The sequence below is a fragment of the Caloenas nicobarica genome, chromosome 10, assembly GCF_036013445.1.
Source record: "Caloenas nicobarica isolate bCalNic1 chromosome 10, bCalNic1.hap1, whole genome shotgun sequence".
Lineage (NCBI taxonomy): Eukaryota > Metazoa > Chordata > Aves > Columbiformes > Columbidae > Caloenas > Caloenas nicobarica.
Genome location: NC_088254.1, coordinates 8793500 through 8809133, shown reverse-complemented (window position 1 = coordinate 8809133; position 15634 = coordinate 8793500). Strand labels below are relative to the sequence as shown.

At 45.6% G+C, this 15634-nt stretch overlaps 2 protein-coding genes across 2 annotated transcripts in view; one reads left to right on the top strand and one right to left on the bottom strand.

Annotated features, from left to right (window-relative positions):
* The window catches only part of ADAM10 (ADAM metallopeptidase domain 10), a 47388-nt gene extending 39155 nt beyond the window's left edge, over positions 1-8233 (bottom strand). The window contains 1 exon segment of the mRNA XM_065641531.1: positions 7991-8233. Coding sequence (XP_065497603.1) covers positions 7991-8045 — 55 coding nt within the window. The 5' untranslated portion in view covers positions 8046-8233.
* Positions 8234-10058: 1825 nt separating this feature from the next.
* The window catches only part of MINDY2 (MINDY lysine 48 deubiquitinase 2), a 34171-nt gene continuing 28595 nt past the window's right edge, over positions 10059-15634 (top strand). The window contains exon 1 of the mRNA XM_065641467.1: positions 10059-10834. Within this exon, the coding sequence (XP_065497539.1) occupies positions 10160-10834 (675 nt within the window). The 5' untranslated portion in view covers positions 10059-10159. The remainder of the gene's footprint in view (positions 10835-15634) is intronic.

Sequence of the window (15634 nt, the reverse complement as noted above, 5' to 3'; positions counted from 1 at the left end):
CTATCATCTTTTTTTCCTCTGAAGAAATAACAGAATGCAGCATTTGAGAGATCAAATAGAAAGTCAAATCTCCAATTTTCTCCAGAATTCTTAATTCTGTAAGAAAAAGCAGGATATCCCATAATCGGTGTAACCTCAGACCAATCTAAATGTGAGAATTTTTGGAGCTTTCATGCAATATTTTTCTTCAGATATCTATACTGACAAGGTTCAGAGAGACCCAATGAAAGACGAGTGTATCCCAAAGCTCTTCTTCAGCGGCGTCACGTTTTTCAAATTAAAAAAATCTTGGTATTGTACCCAGAACACAACTTCGTAAGCAAAAAATACAGATTTGCCTTTCCGTGTATTTATTTTCATGAGGTTGCCTTTAAATTAAGATCACAAATTTCTCAGTACCTGTTCCTTTTCAATGGATTTGTATGTCTGATCACCAATAAGCTCAATGAGCAACATGAGAGATTACTAAGTAAATTAATACTTCCAAATGCATCACTTGCGTTTAGCAGCAATGTGCACAAGATGACACTGCCATCTTTTTAAAATTCAAGTAATTATATACTGCAGATAAACCACATTCAAATTCCCTCACAGTACTGTAGGCTTCTGCAAATGTTGATTCTTCATCATTAACTGCAAACACAGTCCAATAACAAAATTTCGTTCTCATTTCCTCTCAGTGTTCGTCTCAAAATACAAGTCCATTCTCATCCAGCTTTGCAGAAGCCTCCTAGGTGTCTTAAACATTTATAAAATTTGTGATTTACACAAATCGACATGAATTCTAATTCAAATAAGACACAGGACGAATCCAAAGTTTCAGCAACCAGCATGAGGAACTGAGGATGAAGGATGTTGTCCTTTATCCTACAAAATGAAGCAGAAACACCTCTATCACCCAAGAACTCCAATAAACCAAACAAGATCAGCCTGAGTCCACTTGTTATACCAGACTGATGCACAATATCCATTAGCCTGACTCCATGTACATGCTTTTCAATTCCAGGTACATGACCCCGAAGTGCCAACATTAAAGCTTCAAAATTAATCGATACAAGTAAAACTTAGCTAAGGTTTTAATTCTAAAATGAACCTAAATCTAGAATATGATACTAATAACTCACTTTAAAGCCTTTATTAAAACTAAGGAGTTAGTATGCTGCAGAACGCATAAACTTCTGTGCTCCATAATCCAAAGACTATTTATCAAGTTAAATCATCTTCAACTTTTCTGTGGTAGGAGGCTTCTGATAACACATTCCTTAAATTGCTATAGGCCTTTTTTTTCTTAGTATTGCAAGGTACTCTTTGAACAGCTTCAGGCACCTAGGAAAAAAGTTTTATAGCACTGACAACTTACTGAAGACCTAATAATGCTTTGCACCTGATCCAGGCCTCATGACCACATGAAAAGCTGGGAGACTGCACCCAACTGACTCACAAAGAATAGTTCTTAAGTGCTAGCTACTGTGACAAGACAGCAGAAGACTATTGACATTAAAGAGTCATATAACTGTTCTCTCCGCTAAACAAAAGCGGAGAGGGTTTTAAGCAAAAATCTTTGTCCTTAACCAAAACATGTATGCTTTCCGTGATCACACTGGGAAACAATGCTATCTCCTCTTTCTCCAAAACTTAAACAACTCCTTATGCTTTAAGTACTTTTATAGTGAACACTTGACACAGACACTCTTGCTGCTCACATCTTCCTAAACCCAACAGCTGCATAACACCTACAGTACGTACCACTTCTTAGGTTTTCTAGAAGAGGACTTCAGACAGGGTTGAAATCAAGGCTTCAAAATGAACATTTACTTTCACTTCCAGAAGCATGTAGAACATCAACACAGCTATAGCATTCAAAATCTGCAACTGATACAATCTCCTTCTCATAAAAGCAGCTACGTATCAAAAGTTATTACCTTATTCACAAAGGTAGCTTAAAAAGTAACTCAACCTTGGTAACATAAGAATTTACAGGATTCTATGGTGAACATTTGTTAAACTGGAAAGAAGACTTCACTGAGGTACACGAAGCAGGTCCAACTGCCAACTCCAGTTTTTGTAATTAGAAGATCCTGCATCAAAAAGGAAGAAGTCTACCACAGAACCAGAGTAGCGCACCCCAATAAATCATTACAATAGCACGAACACAGTTCTCTGTGGAAAACTACTGTGGTTATTTTGTTGTCACTGGAAAATTAGTGTGGTGGTTTTTTTTAATAGAGACTGCAAGACAAAGATCTTTTGAAATAAGGATATGATCAGGAAGCCTGCAGTAAGGAACATGGAACTATGAGCACCTAGATATAGTTTAAGGGAGCTGCTCTACAAATTTCATGTATCATGTTGCCATCAACCAAATATCAAGGACAGCATCACACCTTTCCAGGAAACCTAGTGGAATAAGCCAACATTATACTTCTCCTAAATGCTAAGCTAGTGAATCCTTTAGGATACAGATATCTAAGAGTGACAATGGGATGGCTTTTGAACCTGACAGGATAGTCTTCTAAACACTTGCTAAACTAGATGTGGCATTTCCTATGAATAAACCCCTCCAGGAATGAAGCTTTATTCTCACGGGCTTAGAACCAAATACAAGGAAGGACTTTAAACAGAATTAGGCAGAACATTTAGGCAAATATCTGAAGGCAACAGTCCCTGTGAAAGATTTTTGTGTATGAGGGTTTATATCTCTTCAGCATCCCTAGAGAGCTGTAAAGAAAGTATCTACAGTTGCTGTTCTAAACAGACAAATCCCACCAGACAGGCAGGAGTCTGAGTTATACATTCTCACCTTCTAACAGAGCTTATGCAAAGGGTAAAATGCATCACCCGTGGGATTTTAGCTGTAAGCCTCCTGGCACACCTTGAGCAGCTATATATATAACAACTGTTTGATGAAGCAGTACCTGCAGCAGAGGAAATGAGCTCGGGAACACTTAGGCCAATTGCATATAGAGAAGTCCACGGGATCAGATGGGATGCAGCCAGGAGTGTGAGGGAGCTGGCTGATGCTGGTTTGAGGCTATCACCTTTTTGAAAGGTTATGGTGACAGAGGCAGGCTCCTGACAACCCTATCTTCAAGGAGGAGGGCCTGGAGACCTACAGGCATGTCAGACTAACCTCAGTACCTGGGAAGATAATGGAGGAAATCCTATAGGAGCTAGCTTCGTGCACGTAAAGACGACTGGTAATAAACAGTACTGAAAGTTTAGCAATGTAAATACAAACATCTATTCAGTTTACAAATATCGTGGTAAAAGATGATAAGATTTAAGTTCCCATAAGAGAATAAATCAAGCATACACTATTTTAAAAGGTGAAGACTTGCATGACAAAAGCAAATAGTTCAAACACAAGTCAAGCTTGTTGGGGGGGGGGCAGGGAAATCACAGAATATGACTTGATAGACTATCAGAAAGTGTTCAGCAGCCAGGCTAACTTACCAAACAACTTTTTACTGCAAGTGTCATTACTGATTTGCAAATTTGAAATGCCAGCATATGATAAATCTCTTTAAGATAATTATTATTATAATTTAAGATTATCAAAGCAAGTTGTACTTCTTCAAGCTGTTTTCAATGTAGAGTTTATCTTAAAAAAATGTTCTCTTTACATGGGACACTAGAGACCGTACACAGCACCCAGATTTAGCACTTTTGTGCTTAAGTACACTGAAGGACAGTTATCCTACCATATAGCTCCCAACTTGGATTTCACATTCAGGCTGTAGTTTCATAACTGCCAGCAGAAGGGCAGGTCCTTTTTCATCCACTCCCTTTCTGCTCTGCCCTTGTGCTGGCACTAAAACTGATACAGCTGAAAAACAGACTTTCTCCACTGATCAAGTTAGGTTTTGGTGAAAGAAATACATGTAAACAAAGTCAAGGCAGGATCATTTCCCTTCACTGAAACCTCACACTTAGGGCACAGTTAGACAGTACGGCAGCACCAGTGTGAGCGTACACAGATATCCATTTTTTTTTTTTTAAACCTCTTCTTCCTCACCCAGTGTAAGTCGCAGCTTTTCCTCCCCACTAGGCTTGGGTCTGCATAATAAACAAATAGAAGTTATTAATACATGTCAGACAGGAAATGGTTCATTTCTTCCGCTTAAATTACCAGGTTGAATTGGCTCCTCATGCCACCAAACACAAGAAGCGGTGAAGAAAGAGAGGTGGGGATGCACTGCCAGGGCAGGACTGCCAGACAGGAGTAACTCATTACAGTGGCTCTGCCATACCGCACAACTAAACATTTAAATCCATTTAAAAGCCAAAATAAACTGCAGTCTTAGGCTTCTGGGCAATGGCATTTCAAAGTTACTATCTAAACACTTGATTTTATTTACTTTCAATTACCATGGACATTTCTGAAACAACCATCTGACAGCTGCCTTTACCAGACACAGTCTCATAAAATTCGCAATGTTTTTATTTTAAACCCCAGATAAATGTTGGAGGCTGAGCGCCATGCTAATGAAGGCTAGTATTCGTCTCGATTTATAGCAAGGATGCAAACTAAATCACTCAGATGCTGATAGCTCATAAATGCCTTCCCAGAACTCCCCCATGTGTTCAGAAAACAACAGAATTTCTCCCATGCTCTTTGGGAAATAGGTAGTTCAATATCCAGCAGCACAAGACACTAAGATACAACTTGGAAGTCCTTGCAACAAAGAAGAGTGTGCTGTACCAGTGAAAACAATTGATCATAGATTTGCAATGATATTCAGCATCTGACCAGCCTAGCCAAAGTACGATCACTCTTGTTAAATCCAAGCTTTTTTGGGATCTCATTAGTTCTATTTTCTGTATTTTCTATTTCCCTTTCCCCTCCCCCCCTTTTTTTAATGACTCTCAGGGAGAAGGAAAGGTTTTATCAGTTATTTCCATTCCTTAAAGAACATCCTTATGTACAGATAATTAAGTACTGTTTAATATACCTGCACGCATCTTCATCATGTGCAACAAAACGCACTACTAAAAGCTGCAAATAATATTGCTCAAACTAAGGACTACTTCATACATGTCAGAATTATTAACAGAACCAGCCAGTGAATAGATCCCTTAAGCCAAGCAATTCCAAGGATATTGGGGAAAATGCTGAGATTCACTTTTTATTTTTAAAGAATTCTTAAAATTCAAGGCATTATATACTAGAAGCTAAGATACATGTATCTACTTGAGATAAGTTCTACCTTTCCCCAATTATATTAGAAAAATTGGCATCACTTTTTCTTCTCACACTATTGAAACTGTATTCAAACTGACCTACTGGGCCACTTGTTTTGTGAGGGCCATATTTATTCGGTGGTAGCAAAGAAACAAAAATGTCTGAGAGCACCCTAAAAGTGATCTAATACCAAACCGGATTAAGCTTGTGTTTTGGGGCCTGTTAGACCAAATGGCTGATAACTTCTTTGTTTTAACCATAAACGATACAGTGGGTTATAAAGCAACATAATACAGACATTGCAAAATGTCTAGTGCAATGCTAGTGGTCACTTCTGATTGCATTCCTTTTACATAATTTTAAGAACAATACAAACTACAAAATAAAATATTTTTTTCTATCAAAACAAAGATATTTCATTCAGGCGTTAAATCACTCTAATCCTTCTCCTCAAATGAACTAAGTTATGTTGTATGTTAATATTCTAAACTGTCTATTTTGTGATTCATACCTAACTGTGAACTAAAGGTACAATTGGATCTTTTAATCTATAATACATCTTTATATCTAAAGTGTCTGAAGACCATTACAATAGAGTATAAATACGGTATACAGGGAAAAAGCCTGGCATAATTCTGAAAGAAGAGTTCAAAGAGGTATCCTGTAAAAATATTCCAATTGTAGACTCAACACACAGAAGAGCATGTTTGTTAAAAAGTACGGATTAATGGCTTTTTCAAAATTATTATTATTTAATACCTATATAGCTTAAAACTAGATAACTTCACAGGTAAGTATAACTTAGCTTCAAGATTTCTGTAAAATTAGTGAGCACAAGATACACTTTACACAAATGAAACACAGGTAAATAGTTGGGGTTTCTTCAGTTGTTTCCAGATTGTGCTGCTCTCCCATCATCAAGAATCATGAACTTGCCTTTTTTCACACAAATATTAATGCCTGCCTAGAAGAAAAGCATGCAAATGAAGAACTGTTTTTCAGTAAAATAAAAACATTTACAGCAATTAAGGAACTCTGGAAAGCTGAACACAGTTAAAATATAAATTTTTAATACTAAAAACTAATTTTAATTCAGCATAAAGTTATGATAAGTCTTTCATAATTATGTTGAGAATTCTACCAAAAAAAGTTTCATAGGATATTCTGGAGATGTGTATCAGCCATGTTTTCTAGATTTCTATCCAGCATTATTAAGCTCTCTTAAAAGATTTACCTTTACTGCTGAACACCAAAAGACACATGCTTCTGTTATCTGCTAGGGAGGTGTGCTTCCTAGTGCCAGAAATGTTGAAGGTGCCCATTCTTCTCTCAAAGAAAAAAATTAACAAGCATTTCTAAAATAAAATACACTTCATGAACTTGCTGCTGTATATCCAAAGGACTGCACTTCACACGCTTACTGTGATTTTAACTTAAAAGGCCTATTTGCCTGTCTAGAATTAAGGAGTAGAAACAACCATCACAACTGGTTAATGAATCACTTTGAATTAATTCTGTGCCAGCACAGTTCAGTTCGGAAAACAAAGAGGCCTTGAAAAGCATGCCAATAATTAAGTCTGAAATATCTTGATTGTTTCCAAGAATTTATGACAGAAAAGTCACCATCAAAATCTTCTGTGTGTTGCAGTACTAATGGTATAAGTAACAGAATGAGATTTAACTATGAAAATCAGCTTGCTTTTTACTTCACAGCTTAGTCACAAGTACAACCTGCTGAAGTTTTCACGTACTTTAATGTTACTTTTTGAGAACGTGTAAAAGACCAGGACTTAGGGCTAGCGCCTTTGTTAATAAACCTACACATTGATGTACACAGATGTGGAGCCCAGATAAAGAGGACTGCCAAAGGAAACAGAGGAATTAAGTCCTTATCAGCTGCTCCACCCATTCTTCCCCAGAAACACTCTCAGAAAGTCACCTTTTCTTGTAGAAATTTGAAACTACTTCCCTACCGTGACCTGACCAATCGAACATTATCAGACACTGTCAAGAAACTGCCCCAACAGTTCCCTAGTGCTGAAAAACAATCATAGAATGTTCTGAGTTGGAAGGGACCCCCAAGACATAGCAGGAGCCGTTACAGACTTACGCGCCCCCGGTAACTGTTTTTTCTCTGGCCTGGGAGAAAGCGAAGACCCTCCTTGAGGCCACAGCCAGGCTGCAGGAGAAGCCCGGGCTCCTCTTTTATTTCCTTGAACTGAACTTTCCGTCAATCCGGGTTCCCGGTTTCGGGGGCAGGGCCGGTCTGTCGCTCCGCGGGCAGCGGGACACCTGCGCGGGCACCCGCCCCGCAGCGCCCGCCGCCGCCTCCCCCTGACGGCTGCTCCCGTCCGCGGGGACCGGGCACGGAACGGTAACCGGGAAACGGCTCCTGGGGCCGCGAGCGAAGTCCCGACGGACCCAAGCGGAGCTGGGAGCAGGGAGCCGGGCAGAAGGGACAGCCGAGCGCGGTGGGGGAGAGGGGCCGGAGAAGAAAGGAGCGGAGAACAGCTGACTCGATGCTCGGCGACGGAAAGTCCCGGAAAGGGGTGGGGGCGCCGGGCCGGCCCAGGCGGCGGGGGAAGAGAGCCCGGGCAGGACGGGAAGGACCGCGCGCGGGAGAGGGCGACGGCAAGGAGAGCCCCAGCCGGCAGCCGTGCCGCGGCCTGCCGCCCCGGGAGCGGGGCCCACCGCCCCAGCCCCGAGCCGCGGCGGGGAGGGAGGGAGGGAAGGAGGTCGGCCGGCAGCCCCCAGCCAGGGCTGCAGGCCAGGGCCCCGCGGAGCCGGGCGGGCCCGGCCGCTCCTCACCTCCGGCGCCCGCCGCACAGGAGCACAGCAGGATTATCGTCCCCGCCAGATCCATCTTCGCCGGGCCCAGGCCCTGCCGCCGCCTACCCACAGCACATCCGCCCCAGTCGGCGCGGGGATGGGGAGGGGCGAAGCTCTGCACCTCCCTCCGCTTTGTCCCCCGCCGCTCTGCAGGACCGTTTCCGCCCACGGCTCGGCGGCTCGGCCCGGCGCCCCCCGCCCGGCAGCGCTCCGCTCCCCGCGCCACGACTGCCTCCGGCCGCCCGCCCCCGCCCGCGCGACGCCACCGGCGGGGCGGGGCCGCAGGGCACGCCCAGCACGCGCGAGCCGCCCCGCCTCCCCACGCTGCGCGCAAGGGGCGGGGCTCGGCGGAGCGGAGTTCGGCGCCGGCGGGGAGGGGGCGGGGCCTGCGGGGCGACGCCCGTCGGCTGCCGCCCCAGGGCCCGGCGGGGCGGGGCCTCCCGGCTGCTGCCGCGGGGCCGGGCCGGCCCGGTTGTGTTATCTCGGCAGCAAATCGGGGCGGGCCCCCGCCGCCGGTCCCGCCCGAGGCACAGCGGCAGCACCGCCCCGGCTCGGTGGTGTTTCCCGGCTGAAGCAGCCGGCCCCGCGCCTGCCGCCGCCCCGGGGCTGCCTGCGGAGCACAGCGGCTGCGGCCTCCCGGACCCGCGAAGGGCCCCGCCAGCGCCGTTTGCCATCGCGAGGTCTTAGGAAAGTGTAAACACACCGCCTCAGCTGGGTTCGTTTATCCCTTCGTCAGGTGCACATTTTTCTTTGCAGAAACTAATCTACTTACTTTTCGAGTTTTACTTTAGGTCACCTATTTCTCTTGGTGCTCCGTGTGCTGTGAAGCATTGCAGCCCTCCCACGGAGCAGGGATTTCTTCATTTTGAGGCTGCCTTGAACAACCTTCACAAAGCGTAAAGGAAAATCCTCCAATGAAGCTAAAAATGTGAGCCGTTCAGACAAAAGGCTTCATTTCATATTTGTTAACGTGCTAATTCTTACATTCGACTATGATAACTCAAATATATTTTGGTTTATGTTAGGGTTTGTGATGAGTTTCTCAGTTTATTGTCACTCCACTTCTATTTGTGCTGTTCCTTTCCGATTGCTCTTACAGCACAAGAAAACCCTTACTCTGCTAACACTGTTACAGTAAAGTTGTTATGCAAACATGTACGTAGGAATTACAATGCTGGTACTTCAGATAAGGCTGCTAAAGTCGATGCAACTGTTCACAAAGAGCTTACGCAAGAGAACTGCCGAGGACAGAAAAAAGTTAAATTCTTGTCTTTGCAAAACTGTACTTAAAGCTGAAGGTTCCTACAGAAGAAGGAAACAGGCTCATTAAGGTGAAGTGTAATACAACCGCATTAGTTCTTAAATTATCCGTTACACTCACCATGATCATGCTTTTATGATACGAATATCTAACAAACGGCAATGAAAGGCGCTGAAAACGTTTAGCAAAGCTGCCGCCCTCCGTGAGGAGCGCTCGTCACACGGGCTGCCGCCGCTCCCGCCGCGCTTCACCTCGGCGCCTGCCGGCGGGCGGGCACCTCCGGGGCGGGGCGGGGCGCTGTCCGCCGCCCCTCCGCGCATGCGCGGCCCCGCCCCCGCCAGCTTCCGGCAAAACAGGCGGGCGGGGCAGCGCCGCGGTTTCCGTTCTGTCTCCCGTAGCCAGGAGCACCGCGGCGGGGGCCTGTCCTGCCTGGGAGAGGGTGTCCCCGCTGCCTGCGCCGCTTCAGCCGGGCGTCCTGAGGCGGCCGCAACCGCTACGCGCGGGCCCCGGGACGCGGGCACGGCCCTGCCTCGCGGCTGCCGCGCCTCGCGCGGCCCCTTCCGGGCTCGCGCCGGGCTTCACACGCCTTTCGCGCGACTCGCGGGCAGGAGCGCTCCCCCCCTGTTCCCCCCGCTCCCGCAGCCCCCGGGCCCCCGCTCCGGCCTCCCGCCCCGCCGGCGGCTTCCCCGGCCCCGCCGCCCCGCCCTCGGGGCGCTCCCCCGCCCCGGGCCCCGCCGTGACCCGCGGCTGCTTCCCCCTCCCGCCCACACGTCCCCGGCGGGGCGGAGCCGTCGCTCCTATGATGGCGTCTCGGGCGCTGTTGGCGAAGGCTCAGGCGCTGCAGTGCCAATAGAGAGCGAAGGCGCCGGGCGGCCGGCGGGCCGGGCATGGAGAGCCTGGCGCAGCCCCCGCCGCCTCCGGGCTCGCTGAAGAGGGGCGGCGGGGGCGCTGCCAGCCAGCTCCTCCTGGAAGAGGCGGCAGCGGGCGAGGGCGGCTGCAGGGACGGGCCCGCGGCGGCTGAGGAGGGCGGCGGGCGGCGCAGCCCTTCCCCTCAGCCGGCCCCCGCTCCTGCCACGGCCCCTCGGACGGCGTCTCCCTCACGAGCCGCGGAGGACAGCCCACCGGCGGCGGACGGCGCGGGACTGGCGGTGCCGGAGAGCCCCGGAGCGGCGCCTACCTCCGAGAGCGGTCCCGCGGGGGCCGGCTCCGGCAGCAGCGGGGCTCCCAGCCCCCCGGGGGAGGAGTCCCGGAGCCTGGACTCGCTGGAGTCCTTCTCCAACCTGCACTCCTGCTGCCCGAGCAGCTCCGAGCTCAACAGCGACGCCGAGGAGGCGGTGGTGGCGGGGGCCGCCTCGGGGGGCCCGGCCCCGGAGCCCGCAGGGGACAGGCCCGCGGCGGGTTCGCAGCTCCTCTCCGCCTCCAAGGAGCGCTTCCCGGGCCAGTCGGTCTATCACATCAAGTGGGTCCGCTGGAAGGAGGAGAACACGCCCGTCATCACGCAGAACGAGAACGGCCCCTGCCCGCTGCTGGCCATCATGAACGTGCTGCTCCTGGCCTGGAAGGTACGGCGGTGCGGGCGCGGCCGGGCGCCGCTGCCGCCATGGCGGGTGCGCGGGGCGGGCGGGGCCGCTCGGGCAGCGCCGCGACCTGGAAACGCTGGCGGGTGGTGCGGGAAGCGGGCGGGGGGCAGCCGTGCCGAAACCGCCTCAGTGCACCCCTGGAAGTTTGTGCTGGTGAAGACGCAGACTTGTTCTTGCTGTTAAGCACGTATCTCGCATAGGGAACTCGGGAAAGAAATAAGTCATGGCTTACGGTCTGTTGCCAATATACTACCTAGATGCTGCTGTTACATAGAGACTTTGTTGTCGCCTTAAAATAGAAATCAAAATCTACATGATACTTTACTAAACGGAGCAATGTATGGTTTGCAGATGTGTGCAGGTTTCGAGTAAGTAACCATTACTATTATAGCACTGAAAACATAGGTGGTATTTTGAGAAAATAGGTTATTTTTGTGTAATAAAGTGCGTACAGAGTTGTACAAAATACAGACTTGTACAAGTAATTGCCTGAATAGTAGGGGTACATTCATGTAGTTATGCAGCATAGATTGTATTTAAATTAACGAATAAATCAGGTCACGATCAGGTACAGCTTTGAGACCTGGAAGTTCTTGTGTTCTAATGGCCATCATTGATATGGGCCTTCTGTAGTCTTAAAATAATTCTTTTTAATTTTAAGTAATCAAAATATAAGGCATAATGTGGTTATTAACATTTATATGTGAAAGGGATATCTGTTGGAGAAGAGCTATGAGGTTGTGTGCATTGCAAAACAAGGATGAGGGGGTACTTATCAAGAAATGCTGGCAATTCAACCACGCAAGCTTGATGAGCTGATAGAGTGGAGTCACAGAATAGGAAAGCTTTATGGGAATAGTTTTTGTGTTCTCGTATTAAGGGGAAGAAATTTGGTATTGAAAGAGTAGAAGGTTGTTCGCATGTGTAACAGGTGACATAGGAAAAGGCCGAAGTGGAAATAATATTATAAGAATAAATTTGTTTATAGGAAGGTAACTTTCCAGAAGATTAATGATTGGGTTTGAGTTACAGTGTCTGTCCTCTTTCCTGAGCAGAACAGTTCATACATCAAGGGGAAAGCATTTACAGTGATGTAGATACTTAGCCATTGGTGAAAGCACTGCAGGGAAATTGTGTGTGATTTTAAGGTATTGCCTTATGTAGGTTCTGCCATCCTCAAGAAGGTGTGAAGGTTGTCTTAGACTTCAATATTTAACATTCACTTTCTGTGCTCCCTGTAACATCTAGTGGCGAGTGGAAGGCTTTGGAGAACTTATTCCTTATCATTCTGTGTGCTAGTGTTTTAAAAGAAATAGCTAGTTACGGGATTTTCCTTTTTAACCTTTCATTCAATGAAAGCATATCAATGGCACAACACTGTTCTTGTTGTTTCAATTGAAGTTTTTGGAGATTTTGTTCTTTAGCATTCTTCCTTTGCACCTTAAATATGATTGCTTTCTTCTGCTGTCCTCCATCCAGAATTTTAACTGGCATTCTGCTTTGATCAGATATTACATTAGTGAGAATTCAGGTGATATCCAGTTTTATAAATAGTTGAAAATCAGAATGCCTCTTGGGAATGCCCTACCATTTCTTATTGCTAGGATTACAGTACAGGTTTTCTGTAATTCTGTCTGTGTAAAACTTCAGCAGAATTTACATGAGTTGCAGACAGGCAGCTAAGTTGGTGAAACTGCCATCACGGGACTTATTATTTATAGGTTTGAGGGTTTTCCTGTTAGCTGGTTGCTTATAATTTGTTTTCCTAATTAGTGCCTCTCCAAATTAGCCTTTCTTTTCCTCAGTTTGTACTCAAGAACCATATTGGCATTGTTTGTCATGGCAAGCTTATTGGCCGCTCATCTGCACACCATTGACAGTAGCTGGCTACATACCAAGGCTGAGGATGGACATCCACATCCTGACCCTTCTCCTGACCCAGGATGAACACTAGATTGGGTCAGGTAACTACAATTTGGCAACAAGGAAGCAGAGCAAGAAATGAAAATATGTGAAAGCAGAGGAAGAATACCATAATTTATGTTGGGTGAAAAGAAGCTATGTGGCAGGGAAAAAAATGGAGTAAGGAGGAGACGAGGGGAGATAAAATCACAACAGAGAATAAAAAGGTGAACAGTTAAGGTTTGGGCTCTCTTCCCTGTTATCAGCCACCAACTTTCTTTCTCAGAACTCTGTCCTGACAAGGTTGAGAATTTTGGTCATCCGTAGGTAGATACGGTCTCAAATAACTTCAGAGAATACATGCAAGTACTCAAAGCTGAGGAGCAGTAGTTACAACAGTAGTTTTCAGGTTTTCATGAACAATTCCCTTTGCGTGGCCAATTATATGCCTCTGTTATTCCAGAATGGGAGTGATAACCTTGAGATCAGATACTGTGTATCAGCTGTGCTTGTGCAGAAGTGAAAGTTGAATTCACATGATTGTTTATGAGAAATGGCACATAATCAATTTGCTTAGAACCAAAATATTTATTTGCTGCCTAGTAATAAGTGGGAAGCCTTCATAGAGGGTATGTGGGCAATAATCACGGAAAAGTTTATGCATAAAAACTCAGATTAACATTTGGATATATTAAGGAGAACTCACCTTTTCAGGTATTTCAGCTGCTCAAGATGCAAGCTTCTTACCCCCATGCTAGAATATTGTTTTAACTATACTAACATTTTCGTGACCTTCTGTTTCTATGTTCCAGTTGCCCTCATTCAAAACAACTTTTTTTGAGATAGGCCTCACTGAGTAAAGAGAGACTATAGGTAGTTTGTTAATTTGCTTAAATGACTGCAATAACAAGAAGACTTAAGATGTACTGTACCTTAGGTTAGTGTGCACTCAAAGTGTTTCTTTGTAGTGGTTATGAAAATCTTGTTCATTAATGGAGCAATATTCTTTATAGTCATTCATTTTTTATTATGCCTTTTGGAGGTACTTTTGATATTGGAGTTAAGACCTGTATTTAGGGATACAGGTATAAAGACTACTTTAAAAAAATGGATTCTTTTAGAGTGTATGTTCTAATCTGTGAGATACTGGTTTGGCAACACTTGGGCTTTTGGAAATTCTGAAATAGTAGCACCTGTTGGGACTCTTCAAATTCCTTTTTGATAGTACCAGGTTTTGGAACTAAACTTGTGATAAAACTTCTACCTCTCTACTATCTACTACTTTCAAAGGAGTCTGGACGTATAGCTTTAAGGTGGCAGGTTGTAGAAGCTGTACTTTGAAATGTTAAAATTATGAAATTGCTTTTCTTTTGAAGTGTTTTTGCAAACTGCCCGTATAAGCTTAAGTTGCAGTTTAGCCTTTAGGAGATAGAGCCGAGGAGTTCCACTTACAGAGAGATACAGAAATGTTCTTCTGAGTAAAAAGAAAACAAAAGCAGTATGATACCAACTTGAAAATGTAACTTCTGAGCAAAACAATGTGGTAACTATTTAGGCTTCTGTGATGGAAATGAAAGCAGGAGTATTGAAACAAACATTTGAAAACGTATGTACAAACATGGGTTGTCTCTTGATGTGGAGGAGTATAGGACACTGTCTTTCAGCTTGTTTAAATATGAAGACTGCTCAGTTTTTCCTCAGACCTTTGGCTCGCTATGTAGTTAAGGTTAGCAATGCAAAGCTTGCTTTTCTAAATACTTTTTGTGATCTTTCTTAGGTGTAGTTCGTGCACCACTTTCTAATATCTTCTGGCATTGCATTAAACTAATTTTGTGGGGGTAGCCTTTTTCAGGATGGACTCCATGGCCATCATCAAATGCTAAAAGCTTAATAAGGGTGCCATGTAATCCTGCTTTGTGTTTCTTAGGTAGGATGTTATGTCATATAGCTGAAGAACTCTGTGCGCCTTAACGCACTGCATAGAAATTACGTACCTGAAATATCCAGGGAACATAAAAAAAATTGTTTGGGACCATAAAATAAGCCTAAGTGAAAACATAATGTGATAGAAGTCTAAATAATATTACTATTGTCTTGAGAAGTGAGTGCATATGGAATATCTTGTCTTTACAGCTTTTTATGTAGGAGAATAATCCCAGTAGAGTATTTGGTAGCATCTTAAAGTTTTTTCTGTCACAGTCCTCTCAGCCAATGGAAGGTTTTGGGAGCTGTGTTCCCTACATGCCTAGTTCTACTAGAATTTCGGTAACTTTTAGAACTGTATGAATTACCTCTTTAGGTGATTGTAACAATTATGTAAGTAAATGTTATATAGCCATTTATGCTTAGATGTATCCAAACTGAGGCGCCGAGAAGATGTAGAGTAAAAAATTTCTAGTTAGAAATTTTTAGTTTGAGGGTCTCATAAAAATGGCCTTTTTTTGAGGCGCTGAGGACAGTATGTTCCTGGTGATATCCATTTGATTTGTCAGAATCTGCAGTGGTAGCGCCTGGTCTGAGGTCTGGCATTGGCTCTTCACATGTGATCTGCCTTTTCTTGTTACTGAGCTAAACCTCCTTATGGCCAGAACTTGCACAGATTGCTGAGATGAGCTGGCTCAGCCTCCCAAGGTGAGCTGCCGGTGAGCGGCTGCTGAGTGCTCAGCATGGCCTTGGCCCCGTCCTGCCTGGGCTGTGGGTGAGCGGGGCTGGCAGGGCAGCCGGCCTGGGGCCGTTCAGAACAGGCGGCCTGCTCTGAGGGACTGAGGAAGCCCAGGTCCGGGGAGAGGGCAAGGTTATCGCGCAGCAGCACGTACTGTCAGGCTATTGTGTGATAAGTTCACAAAGCTGTTCCCACAAGGCAAGAGGTAACTATTTGCA